This window comes from Agelaius phoeniceus, chromosome 5 (genome assembly GCF_051311805.1).
Source record: "Agelaius phoeniceus isolate bAgePho1 chromosome 5, bAgePho1.hap1, whole genome shotgun sequence".
NCBI lineage: Eukaryota > Metazoa > Chordata > Aves > Passeriformes > Icteridae > Agelaius > Agelaius phoeniceus.
The window spans coordinates 64,179,180-64,202,710 of record NC_135269.1 but is presented as its reverse complement, the minus strand read 5'-3'; the positions used below and the strand labels follow the sequence as shown (position 1 = coordinate 64,202,710).

The following is a 23,531-nucleotide window of genomic DNA, read 5'->3' as shown; positions in this document are numbered from 1 at the left end:
TGTAGCATAAAAGTAATGGTTTTTTGTACTCCAGGTAGATAACAGAATCAGACTGGACAAGCTGCAGGTTGAAGACAAACCTAAATGCTTAAAAATGCAATTTGAATCTGTATACCTTAAATGTAAGAATTATTAAAATGACTCATTTTATAGCCCCACCAACTCTACAGCTACTTCATTTGAGGCCTTGAAGGTGTCATAGTGACTTAAATTTAGATTTCCTGGAAGCTGAATGAGACCAGGTAGCCACCTGTTATTGCCATAGTGTAAAAAGAAGCAGAAGCAGTGAATCCCTACAGAAAGCAAGTTTTCCAAATATCTGTAGGAATCCTTTGGATGGGGGGAAAAGCCATTCCTTGCTTAGGTGCATTAAAAAACTCCTCACAGGATCTTGTCTTTCTCCATTGTAGAGCAGAGCCAACCTCCCTAATGTAGGAAATCTTAGTTACTTTGCCAAAGCCAGACAACTGTGACAGCCTGGTCTTTGATTACACTTAAGCCCTAGAAAACCCTTAAGGATTAATCCAGAAATGGTATTAGTATGTATCTAATTAAATTATGTTACTAATATCTAAAATCAGGTAAGGGAAGTGATCATTAAGCAAACAAAATGGGAGTTAAGCTAAATGTAATCTTTGCTCAAGTCCTCTGTACAGGTCTGAATTTAATTCCTTTCATAATTCAAAGCAGAGTTTAAACATGTGTTCCAGGTTTTTTTCAGTTGTTTTCACTTTTTAACAATCAGTTGTTTTATCGTTTGCAAGTAGAACAGAGAATTGTTTAAAAAATCTAAAAAATTGCACTGAAAATGGAAGTGCAGCCTTACTATGAATGCAACTTTACAGCTGAGGCCAAAATTTGTCATCACTTTGTGAAGCTGTTAGTAATAGTGAACTTATATTCCAGTGTGTGTATTTACACCATGTTTATCAGAATAATTTAAATAACTGTGTTTTAGGGAGCTGCATCCAATTTTTGCTGCTACAAAAACACAAGGCTGGCAAGGCACACAAAAAGAATGAATTCATTGCCTCAGTCCATGATATCAGAGCTCCTTTCTTCCAGTGAGCTCTGATATTACACGGACAAAATTTTTCTTTGCATGTAGTGCCTCTGGATTTGTTCCATGGTGTATAGTAGAGATTTCATAACATCACAGAATCAGTCATGTTGTAAAAGATCTCTAAGACCATCAAGTCCTGAGTGAGAAACAGCATCCAGGAATCTTCACCCTTAAGGGCAAAGAGACTTATGTTGTGTGTTCTCCTACTTGCTGTTCCCTCTGTTGCAGTGGTGCATGCAAGTGCTGAAGCTGGCACTCTTGAGTTTCACACAAAGACTAAAGAATAGGAGAAGAGCTAAAAGTGACCTGCTTAAATATACTCCTGCAGGTGGAGGCCCATGAGACTCTGTACCATATTGAATGGCATTTTTGCTGCCTATAATGTTTCTGCTAGTGATGGAAAGTGTGGAAAGTAGCATGTGACCACATGTTTTAGGCAATTTGATCCTGTCTCAGATGGTGAAGCTGGGCTTATCAGAAATATGGTTTCCCTCTCGTATAACACTGCTTGGGAATGATAAAAAATGTTTTAAAGTTGTGAGGTACTATAACTGATGAGAAACATGCATTATTTGCATTATTCCTTCTTCTCTGTGTGACAAGAGGGCCCTGTTGTATACAGTAATTACCCTAGAAACTTCTAATATCAAAGGAGTTGAGAAACCTGATTATGGCTCTTGAAATACCATCAGGGCTCAGGAAAAGCTCATCACTGATTTTAGATGAACATTTGCCCCCTGAAACTGGTGGTAATTCAAAAGTCTGTTTTATACCGTTTACACACCTCTGTGGCTAATTCATTGGATACATATGTACTGCCAATACCTGTGCTCTGTAATTTAAACCATTACCAAAAGCATAAGCTGCATTAAGAGCTTGATAGATGTATGCTTAAAGATAATTATGCATTTACTGTGTTTTAATAATTCTGATTATTGTTTTCTGTCAGCAGACTTGATGTGTTAAACTATTTTAGCAGTATTTGTCATTATTCTGGCAAATCATTGCTGTAAATGACTCATTGGGTCCCATGAAATTCCAATGCATTTTTTTCATTCTGATGGGTTTTTATCCTCCAGTATTCAGCTGTGTGTAAACTGAATGTGAAGCCATTAGAATCATGGGCTCAGTGATAGCTTGACTCACAGCGATGTGGAGAAGAATGAAAATAATCAGCTGTGCATGTTAATTGCAAAACATTATTAGTGGTATTTCTCCCTTTTTACACAGAATTTTAAAATATTGGAGCAAGTCCTATATTAGAATAACTTATGTTTATTTTATTAACTTTGTCTTATCTTAGTTATAATTGCCTTTTTTTTTTTCAGATCAATGAATGGCTCTGTTTAAACTGCCAGATGCAAAGAACATTGGGAGGTGACCTAGGACCAGGTCATGGTCCTGGGCCACAGCCACTTGCACCCAAACAGAAGACACCCATTCCACCATCAACAGCTAAACCATCTCCCCAGCCACAGCCTGTTCAAAAGAAAGATGTAACTCCAAAACCTGATCCTTCACAGTCAGCAGATTCGAAAAAACCTCCTCCACAAAAAAAGCAAACACCCCTGCCTGGGTCTCCTCCTGTAAAATCAAAACAACCCCGTGCAGAACCCACTGAAATTTCCCAGCAAATAGATGCCACTCCAAAATCTGATCAAGTCAAGCCAACACAGGCTGAAGATAAGCAAAAACAACCCAGTGTACAGAAGCCCACGGCAGACACTGTATCTACCTCTGTAGCGCCAGAGCAGAAGCAGGATTTGGCAGGCCCCAGACCACCAACTCAGCAGAAAGTGACTGACTCCCCAAAGCCTGAGCTTGCAAAGCCATCCCAGGACACACATCCAGCTGGGGATAAACCAGATTCCAAACCTGTTCCACAAGTGTCCCGGCAGAAGTCAGATCCCAAGCTTGCATCTCAGCCTGGGGCTAGACCAGATGCTAAAGCTCAAAAGCCTGTTGAGCCAACGCAAACAAAAGATGAGCCTAAAAAGTTACCAACAAAAGCAGCCCCAAAGCCTGATACAAAACCAGCTCCCAAGGGCCCACAGGCAGGGGCAGGTGCCAAGCCAGTGCCAGCACAGCCTGCACCTCAGCCCCAGCCACCTCAGAAAACTCCAGAGCAGTCAAGGCGCTTCAGCCTTAACCTGGGAGGCATCACTGATGCCCCTAAGCCTCAGCCTACAACACCACAAGAAACAGTTACTGGGAAACTCTTTGGATTTGGAGCTTCGTTCTTCAGCCAGGCCTCAAATTTAATTTCCACAGCAGGTCAGACAGGGTCTCAGCCATCGGGCCCCCCTCCACCTGGTCCTGCAGCAAAGCAGCCCCAGCCTCCACCCCAGCCTCCAGCCCCTCAAGCAGCCCCCAAAGAGGCTGCTCAGGCTCAGCCTCTTCCAAAAGCTGTTCCTGTAAAGAAAGAAGCCAAGCCTCCTGAAAAATCAGAGCCATCGAAAGTGGATAGTGTTTTAACTAAAGGATCTGATTTAGAAAAGAAACCTGGTTTGGCTAAAGATAGCAAGCCTCAAGCTGCTGAAGCTAAGAAACCTGATGGGATGTTGGAACCAGAGAAAGCTAAACAACCTGAAATGTCTTGTCCTCTTTGTAAAACTGCACTAAATATTGGTTCTAAGGATCCCCCCAACTTTAACACCTGTACTGAGTGCAAGAAAGTTGTGTGCAATCTCTGTGGATTTAACCCAATGCCGCACATAGCTGAGGTAAGGTGATGGAATCTATATTTTCCCTATAAGTGTTCCTACTTACAGGTTCCCTGTGCTGTGGAGACATAAATAGCTGGTTTTAGCTTTTGAATTGTTTAGAAATTTTATTGAGCATTTCCTCATCTGAAGTCTTTTAAAATTAAGTAGTTGTGTTGTATGAAACTGTTACTTGTCAGATAGCACTGATGAATTTTTGGTGTATTAAGGAGGTCTCGTAGAGGTGGTTGCTAGGGCTTTGAGACATAAGCAGATGTGGTTATGAACTCATTTGAAAGTGGTGCTACTATGACACAGCAAACTACTGTATTTTGTCTGTTATAAGCTTTTTCTTATACCTCAGAGTTGTCTCCTAATCTGTGCTTCTTTAACCAGTGCCTCTGATCCAAAAAACTCTTGAATGAAGAAATGTGTTAATGCTTAGTTATTGCCCTTCCCTCCTGTTAATACATGATAAATTTATTCTATCAATCTCATTCTGGCTCTGGAGTCTTTGCATATGCTAATGCATTCATTAGAAAGGTTGAAGTTTGAGTGATACCTGTGTGGTGAAAGATGTAATTTTTTGGCAAGAACAATACAAGGCTCACAAAGTTACTTCATTCATTAAAGACTGTCACTTTGGAAGTGCTTTTTTTGTGATTGCCTGAGACAGCTACTCATATTTAAAAGAATTACACAACTTATTTTCAACAATTTCCTTGCATTGCATGTTTTTATCTTTCCTTTCTCCATGTAATTTTTTTTTTACAAGGGGATTGGAAATTTTATCCTAGCTTAATGGAAAGGTGGAGGCACATCTTATTTGCCCTATGAATCTGGCAAGTTTAATTCAACAGAAGCAGACCAACTGAAAATACTTGTGAGTAGCTGAAGTGTTTAAGTTGGTCTGTGCAGCACATGAGGACTGTGGCAGTTGGTGTTCTGCCTTTGAAATCTGAATGAATAAATGACAAATGACTGCCAGGGTTAAAGGATATCATATCTCTGTCTTAAGGTGAGAATAAATGTGTGAAGAAATAGCATATTGCAGGGAAAATACTGCTTATGATGTTTGCATATGCCTTTCTTTGTGTATTATTTTCTGGAATATACTGTCATTTGAGAGGTCTTTTTTCTAATATAATAAGCACATTTTATCCAACACATGAATATGTTGTCTAATGCATTTTGGGTCATTTAGGTCAGAAAGAAATGTCTGAAACTGCAGGAAGAAGATTGATCAGGGATTGAAAATTGGGGTTCAGTTGATTTTTAACATTGTTTATGCACTGAATACCATCAAACACACACACTCCATCATTATCCAAGTCTGTGAATACACACACACACAATTATATGGATTTAATTGTGAAAGATGCTAATGACTTTCTCTAGGGGCTCTGTAGTATGCATACACAGAGAACCATGGAAACAAGATGTGTCAGTTCTGGTGAAACATTGCTCAAATGACAGCTACTCAAGTCCTGGTGCATGACTTGTCTTCTTCAGTGTTGGCTTAGTTGTGATGTTGTGGGACTGCCTTTGGTGTGCAGACATGGTACCTTGGTTTCTTCTGGTTAAGATGAGAAGGCTGATACTCAGTTTCTGTTTTTCCATCACTGGTTTTTTAGAAGATCCCCTCTGATTCTGCTCTTTAAAATATCCAGAGCTTGAAATATGAATGATTTTCCTTAGTCTGACTTCCTCATGCCTTTCTTTGTTTCTCTTTTGGCTCCTGCTTGCATATTTTTCTTCCTTTTACTACACATTTCCACCTCTGTCCACATTTTCTGTCTTGTCTTCTTTTTTCCACTTACTTTTGCTAGAAAGTGGCAATGTACTTTTCCTTCACAATAGGGGGTGGTTTACTTGGCTGAGAGCATCCTGACTCTCCTTTTCATAAAGATTGGACAGACAGAGCAGGGAGCTCATAGTTTCATCTCCCAATGTGCTGTGTAAATAATGCATTTATGGTCAGATAGCAATTCTGTCCCTGGATGCACAGTATATAGTATATACCTTTTACATGACAGAACCATGATGGTGAGCAAATAGTTTATGCTCACTTGCATACTCTTTTTGTCCACCAAATTCTTCTAATGTGTTCAGTGCTGTCTTGGAGGTTTTATTTACTTGTCTCTTTCTTTGGGACTTAGGAAGGAGAAATAGAAATGCTTTTTAAAATTGATCTTTCTGGTGGTTTTCTACCTGGTTCTTTTATTCCTATACTGTGCATTCAGATAAAAAATGTAATTCCAGAAGCTATATGCTATCTTGGCCCCAGAAGTGATTTTGGATGAATAAATATACTGCATCTTAAACATAATCTTAGTTTTGCTTTGGGTGTGCAGCTGTATCACAGTTATTCTGACAGTTGCTTATGTGTTGTCTACATTTTGTTCCCTCAGTAATGGCTGAAAATGAGTGGAGTTTTATTGACTGAGTGATGGCTGAACTCTTGTTGCCAACAAAGCTTGTTATTAGGCTACATGATAAGGATCAGTCCAATGGAACAGGGAAACCAGTGTTTCATTGTCAAATGCAGAGGAGCAGCTAAACCCCATGGGCACTTCTACCTTCAGATCTCTCAGCAGGGAATTTTTTCCAGCCAATGTGCTGCTGTACTGCAGACTGGGCTGAGAGTACTTTTAAGGGAAGAAAGTGCTTTCTTACAGTAGCAGTTGTTTGTTCTTGTCTGTATGTGACAGAAATAACTATCAAGAAAGTCTTTAAGCTGCTGCAAACAGTCAGTCCTCTAATAACCCCTCTACTGCAGAAAATATAACTAGACTCTTACCTAGTCAAAATCAACAATATGCTATTTACTTCAGTGAAATTGTTTTGATTTCTGCAAGCAGAGAATTAGGCCAGAATACATTTTCTTAAAATGAGCTGATTGTTCTTTTTCTCCCTGATTTGTTGCTACAACAGTCAAACAGTTATTTACTTAAATGGTAATTTATCCATGATGCAAACAGCCACAAATGATTAAATAAATGACACTTGATAGATTTCAGAGACCCACAGGACCATGGGAGCCCTAGTGCATTAGCAGACTCCTTATTCTGCCATTTGCTCAATGGGGAGGAGAACTGTTTACCAGCTCTGTAATTAGCTTTTCAGCTCAGGTAGTTGGAAGCAGCTCTATTTTTAGTAACAAAGCACAAGATCACAACTGCTGAAGCCAGAAATGAAATGTGTGGCAACGACCATTTTGTGCATTTAAAACTCAGTGAACTGTTCAGAATATTGAGCAGGAGCAGAGACGGTTGTCTATAATGTAATTAAATATGTTGAGGTCAGGAATGTAGAACCTGTGATAAATTAATGCAGTAATAAAATGTAAAAAAAAGGTGGTTTAAAAGCAAAACTAAGGAAAAATAAGATTTTTAGATTCTATGTGGGCAATATGAAGGATAACATCTTAATAAAATCATGTTATGAACAGAAAGAGTTGAAAATGTGAAGTGTGTATATGTGACCATGCTAATGGATTTAATTTAATAGAACTACCTGGAGAACAACAGAAGCACTTTTTAGTCTACTGATAGCTATAAAATTACCTGGAAAGGCACTGGGAAGTAAAGAATGCTCCATGTGTGAAATAAATTACTGGGGCTACGGAAAGGGAAGAAAAGTTTGGAATGATGCTGAAGGATGGGGAGAACTGGGGAAGGGCAGGAGACACATCATATCTCTGACTTGGTAAGGATTTGTTGTTTGAAAAAGATATAATCTGTTAGAGATATGATCAGAATACATAATATAAACAATTTTACAGTGATATTTCTTAATATGTTTATTATGACACATGTATTCTGTGTGAAATCATTTTGTCTTTGTGGATATGATTACAGGAATCTATAAAGCTTGATGGTTTCTGTCCAATCTATATTCTTATATATCTCTGTTTTAGAAATAGTTGTATCATTTGCCAAAAGAATTTAAGTGTTTTTCTGATAACTCATTTTGCCACTCCTACTTATGAGACTTTACTAAATAATTTTTTTCTTGTTCCCACAGACTATGGAGAGAAAGAAAATAAAAAATTTAAATGATTTTTTTTTCTAAAGTAAGCACAGTGCCATCATTAAACTCCATATCATAACCAGGTGAAAAATGGGTACCTTGCTCTTCCAGTATGAACTTCTAGAAGTAGCAGTAAATAGCATTTTGGAACTGATATAAGCCTCTCTGGAGATGAAGGGTGGTGGCATGGTATCATGTACCTGGATACATCTTGTGTTTTTCTACCTCCTCCCAAAATCCTGCAGAAAGGCAACTGGCATGGGTGGATAAGCAACCAGTGTAAATAATTCTCCTAGATTCTGTTTTTCCAAGACTTCACTGATATTTTAAATGGACTGAGGGTCTGAGTAAGTGTGCCCTTATACTCAAACTTCAAAATCAGGCTTTAAAAAATAATTTTTAAAAACCCCCAAACCTTATCTAAATGAATCAAACCCTGCTGTTAAATGCCCAAATGTGCTTTGGACTTTTTATACAGTGTGCAGTAACATTAAAAAGTAATAATCCATGTATTATTCTAATGAAAATCCCTAAAATAGTGTACTGCACCATCTGAGGTGACACCCATTGCCTATCTTTAATTAATTAACAGCTCTGTACTGTCATGTATTTCCTGCTTGAAAAAGCTCAGACTGCTCTGCAAACTGGCAGGTTTAGCTCCTGTAAGGAGCTCCTATCTTCTCTTTTATGTTTGGTGATGTGTTGTTTGGGAAACAGATGGTGTCTGGGAAACATAGTGAAGAAGAATTTGCACTAAAGAGACAAAGAGAAAAACAATCACTCCTTTCAGTTGCATAATTTATCTTCTCTGCTTCTTCCCTCTCCCCTTAAAGCACCTTTTAAAATTTTGATTGTAAGAAAGTGAATGCTATTACTGTTTAATAAAGTAACTAAATAATACAGAACATAATAGGCTAACACAATGTACTCCTTAACATTTATGGAAATTTTATCCATTAAATGATAATTCTTTATAATTGAGAAAATATTAAAACTACTGATAATTATTACTTTGAAAGATAAAATCTGGCATTGAAAAACAGAGTGCATGTTAGATGATAAAAACCCCACTGTATTTCTTGACTGTCAGAATGAAATTAATCTCACTTCTAATTAGGTATCTTACTTTTCTTTTTAACTTATTCAATATGCATGACAGACAAAAATATTGAAATGGAAATATTTTTCATAGCAGAATGACTCACCTCTTCCATTTTGCCTATAAAGCACATATATTGTGTATATGAACAGAATAGAAGGGCTAATATGGAAATAGAAGGGCTAATATGGAATGACTCTTTGATGGATGATGTAGTCAAAATTGAACACAGATAAATATTTTTTTTTAAAATTTAATGCCTGAATTCACTTTTTAAATAAGGTTGAAGAGCTTAAGCTTCTTCAACAAAGTTACATTTTGGTGTTTCACATTTGCAGAGGCATTTAAGTGCTTCAATACAGACAAATACTTGTAAGGATGTTAGGAGCTCATGTCCTTCTCTGATGCCTCAGCTAAACCTGTTCCAAAAAACCCTGCTTTGGCCTGATGATTTTACAGAGGCCTGAACTCTTGTCTTCTGCACATGTCTTGAGCTGTTCCTTTTGGGCAGTGTCTCACTTCTGTTTAAACCCCTTTGAAGTCCAGATGTGGAAACCTCTTATGGGGTCTGATTTAGGTGTGTCTTTGAGATTAGTTCAACCAGAGGCAGTACTGCCTGGCATTAAGCATATCAGCTACAGCTACTTAAATTAATTACAAGAATAAAGCCTGATCATGGTCAAGTGTGATGTGGTGGTGGTTTGCCAAGTTTATTTCTTTTTCAATGGTTTTATATGCAAAATACAGACCTGCAAATAGACATGTGACTTCAGGACTCTCGTTGTCATCTCAAGCCTGTTTCTGCCATGGTGCAATCAAGCTTCTTGTCTCCCAATTTCCTCCAAGACCCCATGATTCTGCACTCAAGGTTCAACAAGGTGAACCACTGCATCCAAATAACCTATTCAGTAGATGTCTGTGATGGTTTTGTTTGAATTCTCCATCATCCATTCCATTGTAGACGGGAATGAAAACATCCTTACTTTCTCACAACTGTCTCTGAACTTGTGTCTTGCACTTCAGTGGGGCTGCTTACTCCAGAGCAAATTATACACTAATGCAGTTTCATTTTTTTGGCAGTCAGGTTTTGATGGGTTATTTCTGAATGTGATCTTGGGACAATATTTGAAAGCAAAGCATCTGAGATCTCTGTGGTTATTAGTCAACGCATGAGTTACAAGATTGCATTCTTGTTGATTTTCCCTTTCAGTATTTATGACCATAAAATTAGGTTTGTTTTTTCTCCCTGAAATGAAATTCAAGGAGTGAAGATTGGTCTCATTGCTCAAAGTAATAGTGTGACCTTTGGAAGGACTATTACCATGATTAATTGCTTGCTATTTGTTTCCTTTATTCTTGTCTCGAAAAGTTTCCAAATAACTGCTCTGAACAAGGAACTCCATTGAAACCAACAATGAGATATAGACATAAATCCATGTAAGGCCAGATGGCTTTTATTAATGTTGGTAATGGCCACTGGTAGTGTGAAATCCAAAGGGATGTCTGCAGCAGCACTGCTGCTGGCACACACAGCTCCTGTCTATCTGCCTATTTTTTATCCACTTGGAATTAATTTGCAATGAGTTCTTTACTTATATACATTTATTCCATCTTGATGCCTTTGCAGTTCTGAAAGATGAAATTCTTAGGTGAGTGATTAATGCAGAGCTTCCAGTGCTGATTTTTGTGTGTGGTTTATTTTTCTCCTGTGCAGATCGTTTATAGACTATGTCTGTTAGAGACAGTCAAGCTGGAGTCAAAAATGTAAAACAGATTATCAGGAAAATTACTGACCTGGCCTTGAGCCAGGTGATTTTCTTCTCTGTTACTTCATTAGAAATTTGGTTGGTGTCCCATTATTGAATGAGGAAGAAGTCCTTTGAAAGCTAAGCTGGTATCAGCTTTTTGAATTTTTCTACTCAACTTTATAATAGTAATTTAAAGAGAATTTATTTCTTGAGATAAAGGTATTTCATGTTTTTCTTTTCCATTACAGCATTATCCCTTTTTGTTCATGCTTTATTGAGATACAAAAATACATACTTTAGAGACTTTAACTATTGCTGTGAGTTTTAGTTAATGTCAATATAAGACCCAGTGATCCACTTCCAGATTATCTTAAGCAAACAGACAAAATCTGTTATGTTATCTGTATGTTAAGTGCCTTAATTTTGGGGGTTTTTTGGTGGCCAGGTATGGCATTCTATGCTTTCTGAGCACATTCATGAAATGGTATTGGAGACACTGTCAGAAGTTGTGTGACCATGAAAATATAAAGCATTTAGCTTTTTGTAAGAACCTTCATGTAGTTTTGGTGTTCTGATGGATTCCCTAATAGAGGGGAGCTTCAAATGAATTTTTTTAATATTCCAAGACTATGAAAAGCTGGTGTTCTTCCAAGGAAAAAATGTAATCATAGCATTTTGAAAAATATCAGAGGATTTTATGTGTCTAAAACCAGGATATTTTTCCCTGAATATTTGTCACTGTGATTGAGTGTAACAGGACAGATAGATATTGTAGTATTTAATAATATTCTGAGAAGGCAATATACTTTCAATTTAAATATTTGCATCCATTTTGTGGTCTCATTTATTGAAGAACAAGGCTATTTATGTTAAAGAAGTTAAGTTCCAATTCCTGCATATGTTAAATTTTCATGTCATGTTTCTGCTGACCAAAAGTCAAATGTTGTCACACCACAGCAGCATATTGGTAAAGAAAGGTCAACACTTCACACAAATAAATTCTATAAAATCCCTTGTTTTCCACTACTGTGGGGTGATTTTAGACTTAATGGGATGACATGAGTGTAATCAAAGTAATTTTGCAACTAGTTTTAACTGTTTGCAAGATGTGTGGCCAGCTGTAAAAATAAAAATTCAGATGTAAAGGAAAAGATGAAATGAGCAAGAGGGGGCATTTGCCTGATTTCTGTTTGTATTCTACACATTAATATTTCTCCGTGAGTAAATGAAAAGATTGTGTCATTTAAAGAGACAGTAATTATTTTTATTTTGCTGAAAAACAAATAGTTCAGTGGACAGAATGAGAACAAATGTGACTTTAGATTGAATGTCATGTATCTATTAAATTGATTTCTGCAGTATTACTGAGAGTAAGGATGGAGGCTGAGGGGAACCTAAGGCATTATGTAGTAGTGGAAAGGATTAGATTCATGCCTGTAAGCTGCTGGAGATGCTGTCTGGCAGCATTTGAAACAGGAGGTCACAGGCTGATGTTGAGGAGGGGGATTAGCTGCTGCTGAACTGTTCTGGCTGAATTTTACACAAAATGCTGTTGAACTGGGGGGAAAGGGGGAAAAATATCTATTTTTGCATCACTAGAAAGAGAAAAAAGTAAGAGTAGGTTGTATTAGACCAGAACACTCACTGAGAAGAATGATGAGGTGTATTAGTTTTCCACCTGTGTTTTAGAGGTTAATGAAATCACTCAGACAGTGAGGTAACTTAGGCTTCTAAGGACAAGACTGAAAGACCATCTGGTGGTCTTCTGTTTTTAGTATTTCTAGGTTAGTAAATTTCTTTGTTGTTGTTGGGTTTTATTTTTGTTTTTCCTCTTTTTTTCCTTAGCAAACAGCCTTCAGATTGGAAAGGGTCCAGCTGTCATGTATAGAGATTAGAAATTGAGCATATGAAATCTTGTCCTTATGCATACTATTTTAATGCATGTTTTTACTTTTTCAGTTACTTTTTGTAGTTACCTTAATAATTGTGCTACAGACTGCAGATGTAGTTAAAATATTTTAATATTTTGGAGGGATTTCTGACCACTTTCCTGGCATCCAAAAGGAGTATACTATTGTGATTTTTTTTTGTTTGGTTTTGCGATGGCATTCTCATAATCACTGAAGATGTTGACGTAACTCTGATCCTCACCATTATACGTCAGTACAAATATCTGATTTTTTTTGAGGTTCCACTTTGTTAAGTGATCTTAAGTTTTGCATATTTCCTTTTATATAAGAAGAAGGTGTATTTCTTTCTGATTGCTGACAAACTCTTAGCTATTGTCTTCAGGATACCAGTTAGTAACTATATTTTTGTACATTTAGAGCAGGATATTAGGTCCTTTACTGTCAAGGTAAGCTGTCAGATATGCTTGTTCCTCACCCTCCCCCAAACCAACACACCAACTCTTAAATTTCTGCATAAATGTTTTTTACCCACATCTATTCCATGGCAATTTTCACTGAAACATTGAACTTTGACATAGTGCAAGAGAACCAGCCTGGGCATATAGCAAACTTCAGATGCTCTCTTCTTGCTTTTGAATTACAGGAGGAAAAAGACTGGAGTGCTTGAAATACCTGTTATTTCTAAAATAGTTTTGTTTTGAAATGTGCACTAAATATTTTTTTTCTCAAAGGTCAGTCTGACGCTGAAAATTGGCTGAAACAGTAAAGTTTAAACATATTCTACCTTCTGGCTCTTTTTTTTGGTGTTTCATAGGCGAATTTTCTATTTTTCTTTAAAAGTCAGAAGTGGACATTAAATTAAAGTTTCTCACTACCTCTAAAAGTATTTTGATTTTTGTAAAGTTTAACTTTACCTACGGAAAGGGAAAAGCTCAGAATAAAATCAAACTCTGCTTAGATGTTTTTTTAAGCACTATGTATTTTCTACTTTATGTGGCTCAAGGTTGATGTCATGGTATGACATTTGTAAGACTGAGAAAGTCTCATTACAGAACAAGTTAAAGAGGACTAAACTTCTTTCATGAGCTTCTCTATGTGCACCTTTGTGCTGACACACAATGCACTTCTGTTTTTTCCTGACAGTTGCAGCCAAGAACACTTGCAATGTGCTGTGCAGTGAATTTTTGAAGTCATGTGCCCAGTATATCTGGGACTCAATTACACTGTTATGCCAGACCTCTAAAGAGGAAGAGCACTACTGTTTTTCTTCTGTATCTCCTATCAGCAGAAGGATCTCCTGATCAAAACATGATCTCTCATTTGATTTGTCATCCTTTTGAATACTTCAGCTGTGCTGCTTCTTCTCTAGACCTATAAGAATTGTGTTACTGCTCTGTCACCTTTCAAATGACAAATCTGGTCAATGTATTTTTCATGAGGTGCAATGAATGCACATTTTAGCTTTAGGAACTTATGTTTGAATACGTAAAGTTTTACAATTAGTTACAAACATAATTAGCGATGTCAGTGAAATTCATACTCGTCCTTCCCCTTGCTTTCTTTTCTATGCTATTGGTAACTGGAGTCAAGAAAGCTTCACATTATTCTCTGTTATTGGTAACTGGAGTCCAGAAAGCTTCAGCTTTGATGTGGTAAATTTGCCTGTTCCAGGTGTTGGTCTAAGGTGTGATGCACTTTCCCTGATGAGTTCCTTAAGCTCTTTTGAGCTTGGTCCTTGTCATCTTTCCAGGATAAAATGAAGTTATATTTGATGCTGTAAGGATTGGTAGGTCTTTAGTACCTGTAAAGGGCAAGGTGAAACTCTCTCTACCTACAAATCAGAGTAGACCATCCTGTCCAAATCCCTGCCCAAAGCAGGGTCAGTTGAAGCAGGTTCTTGGGGCCAGTTAGGGTTTGATTGGTTCCTGACTTGGAGACTCCACAACCTTTTTAGACAATCATTGGCCACTTTCCTTTTTTTTCTTTATAAGTATTTTGTTAAAATAATAATTATTTAAAGGAATTGAATTCAAACAAACTTAAATGAATAAATTAAATGCTTAGTATTTGAATTTTTGTTAATTTGAAATTTTTTTCTGTTCATTGGATACCATTGAGGAGACTGTTTTTATCTTTTTTTCACTCTCCCCTCAGCTATTTGCACACATTGAGGCAACCTTCCTGAGCCTTCTCTGTAGGCTCCTTTTGTTTCCCCATTTCCAGCTCTCTCAGCTTCTCCTTATATGACTGATGCTTCAGACCCTTAGTCATCTTCATGACCCTTTACTGGACTTGCTCCAGTATTTCCATGTCTCTGTTTTACTGGGAAGTCAAGAACTAGACTAAGAGCTCTCCCAGCAGTACAGAGAACAGGGGAATATTCACCTCCAAGATGTGCTGGCTGGGCTCCTCACTAAGACAGCCCAGGATGTTGCAAGTATTTAAGCCTGGCTTTTGTTCAGTGCCTCCCCTTATTTTGATACCATGCTCAAGGGCACAGAATACATGTGTGGTGTCTTCAGCACCATGGTAGCAGGGTGAGGTGAAGCACTTTGCTGTAAACACAACTTATGCATATTAGGCAAAGTTATGGGGTCCAGAGGAAGGAATCAGTCCGTGCTAAGGAATACTAACTTTAAACTGGCCATTAGTCACTGTACATCAGTGAACTTGACACAGACAGAGGTTCTATAAAGTGCTAATTTTGGATTACTGTGATATATCTACAAAATATGTCCTAGCAGATCTTCTCCATGGCAGGTGTGCATTGACTTCTCCAAGTTATATTAACAGGTTCAACAGCAAAAGGTATAGATACTGTTTTGGAGGAAAGGAATGGTTAGGACAGAACCTCCAAGTTAAGTTTCATAGGATGTTCCAAGAGTTGAACTTTGAACCTGATCTGTATGTCTGGAATATTTATATTTGAATCAGTTTAGATAAATGTCACTTTCCACTGTCTCCTCTTCCTAAATCAACTTCCTTTCTATACATGCTGAAAGTGTTGTTATTTGTATTTAAAATTATCTTCCATTAACTATGGGTCTCCTTTGTCTTGTCACCTTTTACATTAATGATTTTCATTTTTTAAGTGTCTCTTTTTGCTCCAAGCAGTGGAGGAGAAAAAAACTTTAGGGTTAATGGGGTAACTTCAATACTTAGTAGCTGGTTTTCCAGGTGCAGAACTTCTGTTGTTGTATCTTGAATCAGTGGATGCATTTTGTAAAGTGTAAGGCTTTAAAAACACCCTGTAATTTGCAGAGCTTTGAAGCGTGCTGGAATGAAAATTTTTTCGGTAATGATCTATTTTCTGAACCTCTATGCATGTGAAAACAGTTAATCCCTATGTTCCAATAGGATTTATTAGGTGTTTCATGCTCTCTAAATTTTGTTTGGATGGCTTGTCCATATAGAATTAATAATTCTATACAAGCAAATAATCTATATTTCTTGGTCTTAACTTGCTATTCAAAAATAAGTAGTCATTTTTCTTTTAGGTCCAGGGATATGACATCAGAAATGATGCATTATCGCTAGAATGAAATTATACTAGAGGAGATAATATAAATTCATTATTAGTAGCAAACAATTATTGATATATTATAATTATAACAGGAATCAGGGTGAAATGTTTGGGTCGGTCTTCATTAGCATGCAGGATATAATTTTCTGAGCATGTCAAGGAAAATTTACTCTAATTTTGTTTCTGAGTCTGAAGCTGTGATAGTGATTGCATTTCTTGGATGGCTTTTTCACTTCTGTTTGCTTTATTCCAGTTCACATGCTCTGTCCTTATGACTTGGATTAATTCTGTGTGCATTGCAGGGTATTAATATCCCTTTTAATTAGTTTCTTATTACCTACATAGACAAAAAAATGACTTCATAGAATGTGAGAAATCACTGAACAATGGACTGAAAAGTGTTTAGTTCCTTTCAGTACTAAAGTTTGTATATTTGTAGTAAAAAACAGGAAAAATCAAGGTGTCCTTGCAATGGCAATTCAGTTTCCTCTGCACAGGTTCCTCTCCTTATGCATTGGAATCTTTTTTACATAAGTCAGTAGATTGACAGAGTTTTAAGAAGGTGATACTTGGAATTTTTAAGTACAAAATGTGTACTTGCTGATAGAATAGGGTCAGGTGCTGGTTAGAAACTGGTCATTCCCCTGGCACACCTTCTAAGGCCTTTCACATTTTTGAATGTACCTTATGTGTACAGTTTCTGTTCACATAAAAATATTTATTTCTGCTGACAATTCTCATCTGCTGTTTGCTTGGCATCACTTATTTCTCTGCACTTGACTTCAAGTCTGCTGTACTAAATCTGTCTGAGAAGAGAAACATCTTGAATTTTGTGTTTGTAAAACTAGCACTGCTATAGTATCATTCTCTTCTCTCCACCTTTTATTTTCAGACATTTAAAGCAGTCTTTCTTATTGCCTGTTTTTCACTTGATTGTGAAGTTAAACATATTTAACTATTTATGTGACTGTCACATTTAACTACCAAAAAGTAAGATCCATTTTTTAAAACATTAATAGAAATGAAACAAGGCAAGTGGAAAGAAGGTTCTGACAAAAATACGATGATTTGCAAGTTAGTGCAATAAAAACTAATAAGTCCAGTTAAGAAAAGTGTATTTCCTTGCAGTTATATTCCTTATATCTCCTAAATGTACCAAACCAGAAGCCAGTTCTTCAGCATGGCAGAATATGGCAGATGGAATTATTTCTGTGCAAGTATTAAAAAGATGGGCTCTACGTGATCTCAGTCATGATTTAGTTTTGGGCTTCAGTCCCTATGCTGTCTATTATTAACATCATAAAACATAATGGAAGTATTTAGGGATTCAAATGCATAGATTCATGCTGGATTTAACTTCCTTATGTATCTGCAGATGGTGTGTATATTTTTGCATATTGGATTTTATGGTGGTTAGAATATATTTGATGGGGTAAATGTAGGGAAGTGCAAAGATTCATTGCAAGTGATTCGTTCAAAGACTTATTTGTATCTTTTGTGAGCCATTTGGTTTCCAATGAAGACTCTGAATCATTATCTTAGTTTATCACTACTTCTTTTTAAGTTTGATGAAACTTTTTTCATTGTTCAGTCAAAAAGGCTGGGAGTCTGATCTACTAAATGCTTGGATGCTTAATGTTGAAGGGTTTATCTATACATGAGAAGAATAAAATCAAGTAAGACCTTGTGCATAGGAGAATACAGGAGGTCCATTTTTCTAAGGATTTTGATTTGGACCCCATATGAGCACTCCAGTGTAATTCTAAATGAGGGAAGTGAAAACAGTGTATGTTTGAGGTATGCACAACCTGCAAAAATAAAGACACAAAATCACGGAGGTTCAGTCACAGGGATGGATTTCAGTGATCAGTTACAAGTTGATCAATTCAATTAATCAATTTTATTTTCCCCCTGGTCTCAGTGGAGTTTAAAAGCTATGAAGTCCACAAACTCAATTCTTGAGGACAGACTTTCCTCACACTATCCAGTTTTTAAAATTTCTTCACACAGGAAGCTACTAAGAGGGAAAGTTGAGTCTGTAAGTAATGTCTGGAGGGTGCTCACCAGGAGAATTGCCTTAACATTTGCAGTGGCTTTCATTCTTCATCACAGGTGGAAAATTTATGGAACCAACAGCCTGCAAACTAGAAGAGTTTAGTTATGGAGTGTGTATCAATGGAAAGCAAAGGCACAGCACAAGTAATTTCTTCTCCATTTATTCTTTCATGGGGAGGAGATGTCCTTTGCCTATGCTGGAGTTCCACAGCACCTACTCTTGTGACAAGTTGCCTGTCAGCATAGTCCTGTTGAGCTGACTGAAGTAATGTGGAAGGGGAGATAAGAGAAGGAGTTACAAAACAGTGATGTCTTTTAGATGAAAGGAGTTTCAAAATTAATCAGATAGGTAACATAAATGCTATTTTCCTTGATTTATTTCTCAAGAGTTGATGGAAATGACTCTGATTTCAGATAGCCTGGCATTGCTCAATCAGCATCATGTAGCAACTGTTCAAATCAATAGATGTTTCTTGGTTTTAGCAAATAGTGTTGTCTGACTGATGTGACTGAAATAAGTCAGCCTTAAGAAGCAGAACTAAATACCAGATTCAGTGCTTGCTTTCTGTCTGTGGGGATATATTTTCATAGTGGCATTTAGGATTTTAGAACTTCATCTTCTAAACTGATTAGCTAAGAGAGAAACTTCGGCTCTCATTAGTAGTTATTTCCAGATATGTTCAAAGATATGGCATTAGAACCCTGAACATTACTTCACCAGGCTTGGAAGGATTTTCAGGAAATCTCAGAAACTTACAGTTCAAGCCTTAGTCCTGCAAGTAAAGAGCTTTCACATGAGTAATCTGAACAACTTCAGTCCTCTGGTTATGGGTAGGGTCCTGCTGTGTCCCACTCCTTTGAAGGAGTGACTTATTCTATGAGGAGATCCATTCATTTGATTGAACTTTTCAAAAAGAAAGAGAAAGCTTATTAAGAAAATAGGTGACAAATTTTGTTCTTCCTGAGTAAAACCATGATGATGTATGAAATCTTTTAAGAAGGTGACTAATGTGGTACAATCACTTGAAGTTATGCATGCTGGTTTTTCATGGTACTGCTCTGTTTCTTTGTGCATAGATGTAGAAGTTTTGAAAATATGTAATTGGTTTGTGATTAGAAACTTTAGTCACACCCCCATAATTGCTATGGTGAAATTCAGAAAATGTGTCCTAGGCAGTTAAATGATTCCCCAATACTTTTAAAGTCTTGCCCATTTTCTAAATGGGCAATTATTTGAGAAGAGGGGGAGTTGTTTTTTAAGACAACAGAGCAGGTTTCATAAAAGCAAATATATTAAAAGTGGTTTTAGTCTATGCATATTATTTCAAGAAGGAGAAAAATATTAGAGTTTGGAGGTGAAATTTGGAGGAATGGCATATTGAAGCAATACTGAAGGCATAAATTTTGAAGTTGCCCTTTGAAGACTACCTGTGTCTCTATAGATTCTGAACCTGAATAAATCAACAAGATGACCAGGAGTCTGAGTTAGTGCTAATATACATTGATCATTTGTGCTTCCATTTGCCTTAGTGGTGATGCTACTGAATTCTGTCAGCAGCCAACATGATCAGGCTCTGTAAATAAGGGTGTTGAGTGCAACAGCAAGATCTCATAGCTGAGGTGTGCACTGCAACAGCATCTGAACAGGGCAAGGAGAACAGGTGGGACATGGGATGGTAGACAAGTAACACAAACATTTAAATTGCAGGTACAGAATGACTGAGGTTAGAAGGTACATCAGTAGGTCATCTAGTCCAACCTTCTGTCCAAACTAGGGTCCACAAACCACACCAGGTTGCTCAGGACTTCAATATCTAGTTTTGAAAGCCTCCATGAACAAAGGCTGCATGAAATCTCTGGACAACTTGTTCCAGTTCTTCAAAGTCCTCAGGGTGAAAAAAGTTCTCCATATATTCAGTTTAAACCTCAGTCTGCAGTTTCTTGTCCTCTCAGTGGGTATCACTTTGAAGTGCCTGGCTCTGTCTTCTCAATGGTTTCCTCCTTCGGTTTCTGTTAGTTTCCTGAAAAGCAGATTTCTGCATGCTGAACAAGCCTCTTTCCCTCGCCTTCTCCTTACAAGAGAGTTTTTCTAGCTTGTAACCATCTTTATTGCTTTTTACTGAGCTTTCTGCAGTTTGTCACCCTTTTTTTGGTACTGGGAGAATGACACAGGATGCAGGGTGTTAGATGCAGTCTAGTAACTAATGGGCACACATCTACTGGCCATGGGCCTTTTAAACAGCCCAGGGTGCTCAGATGTTCTTTATAGCAACTGTGCCATATCCACCCTGTTTATTAGTGGGCCCATGTTTTTGTTGTCCAGACCTTTCCTTGCATATTTAGCATAGAAACTATTCTTGTTGCCCTTGATGTCCCTTGCCAGTTTCAATCCCAGCTAAGCTTTGCTTTTCCTAGACAGATGGTTGTGCAGTGTTTCTAAATTCCTTCTTTGTAGCCTAATTAGAATGCTGGTTCTGGAGTAGAAGCAGAGTTCAGAGGTCCAGGCATCCTGTCCCATGTGTGTAGCTGGTTGTTTGAATGATATAATCCTATTGTAAACACTATATGCAGAATATTTTGGAAGACAGCTAGCAAGTGCAAAGAACTACTGAAATATGCCCTTTACAGTGCTGTTTGTGGTTTAATGTTTACATATATTAATGCAAATCTTTTTTGGCAGTCTCCTGGTCCGGGCATAGACCCTGTCTGTTATGGCAGTTTATATTTCTGATAGCCATAAGAAACCATCTCAGCTTCTCAGAGATGATAAAGCTATTGCCTCTGTGAGTCAAATTTACTTGAAAGTTAATGCAGTTGCCCATCTAAACTTTATGATAATGTCTTGTTCTTCTGTGCTGAGCTACTTGGCACCATTGTATCTGTCACATTTAATAAAGTATATTCATCTTCAACTTTATTTCATATAGGAATTGCCAAACTTAGCATATCAACACATCACATTGTATCTTTGCTATGAGATTAGGTTGGTTTACCATAGCAAAGACTTTGGCCTTCAATATTAAAAGTAATGTGAGTTGTGTTTATCACTACTCCAATACTTACTTTCCTATTATAATGGATGATTAAAATTCTGACAGATATTCCAAGGTTGCCTGACAGAGGTGTTACTGCCTGTTACTATTTTAAATGACTACTTATTTGCATTTGTTCTTTCATTATCTCTAATAGATGATGACATAGCATAGCAGGGGAAAAAATTATGTTAAACCAATGTTGTGAAAGAGACAGTTTTAATGTGGTAAACACAAAATTATCTTGACAAGCTAAAGAGATTTTCTAGCTCATTTTTAGGAAAGGAAAAAAACAACAACAAAAACAAAAAACAACCAACCAACCAAAAAAAACCACTGCCAAAACAAAATCCAATTCTTCTTAAAACCCAAATACCTTGATGTTTAGCGAAGACTTAATAGTTGTGTAAGGTGATGAAGGAAGCATTGATGTATTACTGGTATGTAGGAATAGTTTGAATAGAAGTTGCTATTTCTGTGTGGATTGATTGTATATTTTTTATTTTGAGATTTAAATCACAGATTAGAATCCGTCTTGGGGGCTGGGTTGTGTGTAACAGCCAGAAGCAGTGACATCCATGGTCCTTTCCCTAAAAGCCTGTGACCAGTCCAGCTCTGCCTGGCTGAAGCTACTGAGTCAGAGCAGGAATGAAATGTCTGGTTAGGCTCAAAAGTTGGGTGTCTTTCCCTGCACCAGTGCTGTCATCTCATTGCAAAGTTCCTATACTTGGTGATGTCTCATGGTAGCTCCTCACAGTACTAACTCCAACTCCTTCACAGCACAACCAACTCTACCTCTCTTCTTCACCAGCTACCCCACTCTTTTGTAGCACTCTTCTTATTGGACACAGCTGTGGCCTGTTAAGGGCAGGCCTGTTCCTAATCTTTGGTGATCAGTACAGCTGTAACTCCTCAGGTGTGAGACTGCCTTCTGCACTATTTTCTTACATTCTATCCCTCCACACACCAGGGCACAGCCAAGCACCATAATGCCACTTTTGCTGCAGCTCAGCTGGAGGAAGGGCAGGAGCTAAAGGCATATTTCCCACCAAATGTGGTCCCAGGATTAGATTTGAAAATTGCCTTGGCAACTGTTGACCATCCTTCACTTCTAAAAGGTAAGACCACTGTGAATACTTATGAGCGCCAGACACTGGGAAGTTAGTCAGCAGGTATGACAAGGTACCCCAAATCTGTGCCCCCCAGAAAGTTTCACTGTTAGGTTATCAGATATTTTTTCCTTATGCAAGACGAGAGGTATTAGAATTATCCTAGAAAAGATATATAACATTTCTGTGTGACTCTCTGAGCTGTTAAAGTCAGATAGCAGATTTCAGCCCATCATTTTTTCTCATTTAATCAGTAGGAATCTGAAGTAGCTTCCCTGACACAGTAGAATTTTCCTCATATGCACCAGTGTATCTGAGAATGGAATTCAACTTTAAATCATTGAATTAAGGCAAGCCATCTTTTTCATCCAAGTGGATGTCTGCAGCCTTAGGAACTCATAACATTAGCTGTAGGTAGACTTGAACTGTGGTTTTGGAACTCTTGATTTGAAAACTGACCATGCTTGGGCAATGTTTTTAATTTTCTCTTTCCAGTCATTGACTGGTCTGCCAGCTCTGTCTGCTTTCCATTTTTCTCAGCACAATCCTTGATGTGGTTTTTAAATGATGGTGAAATATAAATGATGACAACAGCTTTTAAAATAGGAATTATTAAACTCCACAAAGTCTCCATCTGCTTGTATATCAGCATACAGAATATTTGCTGCCCAATGCCTCATGCTCAGTAGAGAGAACATTTTTGGTTGTTTCTATACATCCTGCTCTGACCCAACTAGGAATGTAAATCATCAGAAATTATTAGACATCTGTCTTTGGGACATTACTACCTCTATTTTGTAGACCAAAGATGTCTGTAGATTTTCTGAAAGGTTTATTTTAGGATTTCATCCTGTGTGTTTATCTAAAAGTGAATATGCAAATCAGTTTTGTATGTTTATTCCCATTGTTGGATACCATAATGCTTTTGCATAAAGAGGTGCTGTACAATAAATAGCTTGCTAGCAAAGGAAAAGCATGATCTTATGGTCAAAAAGAGGAATTTAGATTAGTTAAAAACTATTGTGCTGTAAACATGAATTCCAGCACACTCTCTCGGATAGGAAGTAGTGGGCATATGAATCCTAGATTAGCCAGAACTCTGGTGTGCTCTAATGCCATAGTGATGGATTGAAAGGCCAAGAAGTCTTTGGCAATTTATTCCTGTTTTACACAAAACATATGTTTTTGTGACTGTGCTTCAAAAATAGGCTGATATGTTGGAAGGGTTCCCAAGAGGCTTTGACAATTACTTTATATG

General features: G+C 37.4%; 1 protein-coding gene across 9 annotated transcripts in view; it reads left to right on the top strand.

The window, feature by feature from the left end:
- Positions 1-23,531, top strand: part of PCLO (piccolo presynaptic cytomatrix protein) — a 324,118-nt gene that overhangs the window by 17,008 nt on the left and 283,579 nt on the right. For all 9 annotated transcript variants that reach the window (XM_077179156.1, XM_077179155.1, XM_077179152.1 and 6 more), the window contains exon 3: positions 2,392-3,786. In XM_077179156.1, coding sequence (XP_077035271.1) covers positions 2,392-3,786 — 1,395 coding nt within the window. The remainder of the gene's footprint in view (positions 1-2,391; positions 3,787-23,531) is intronic.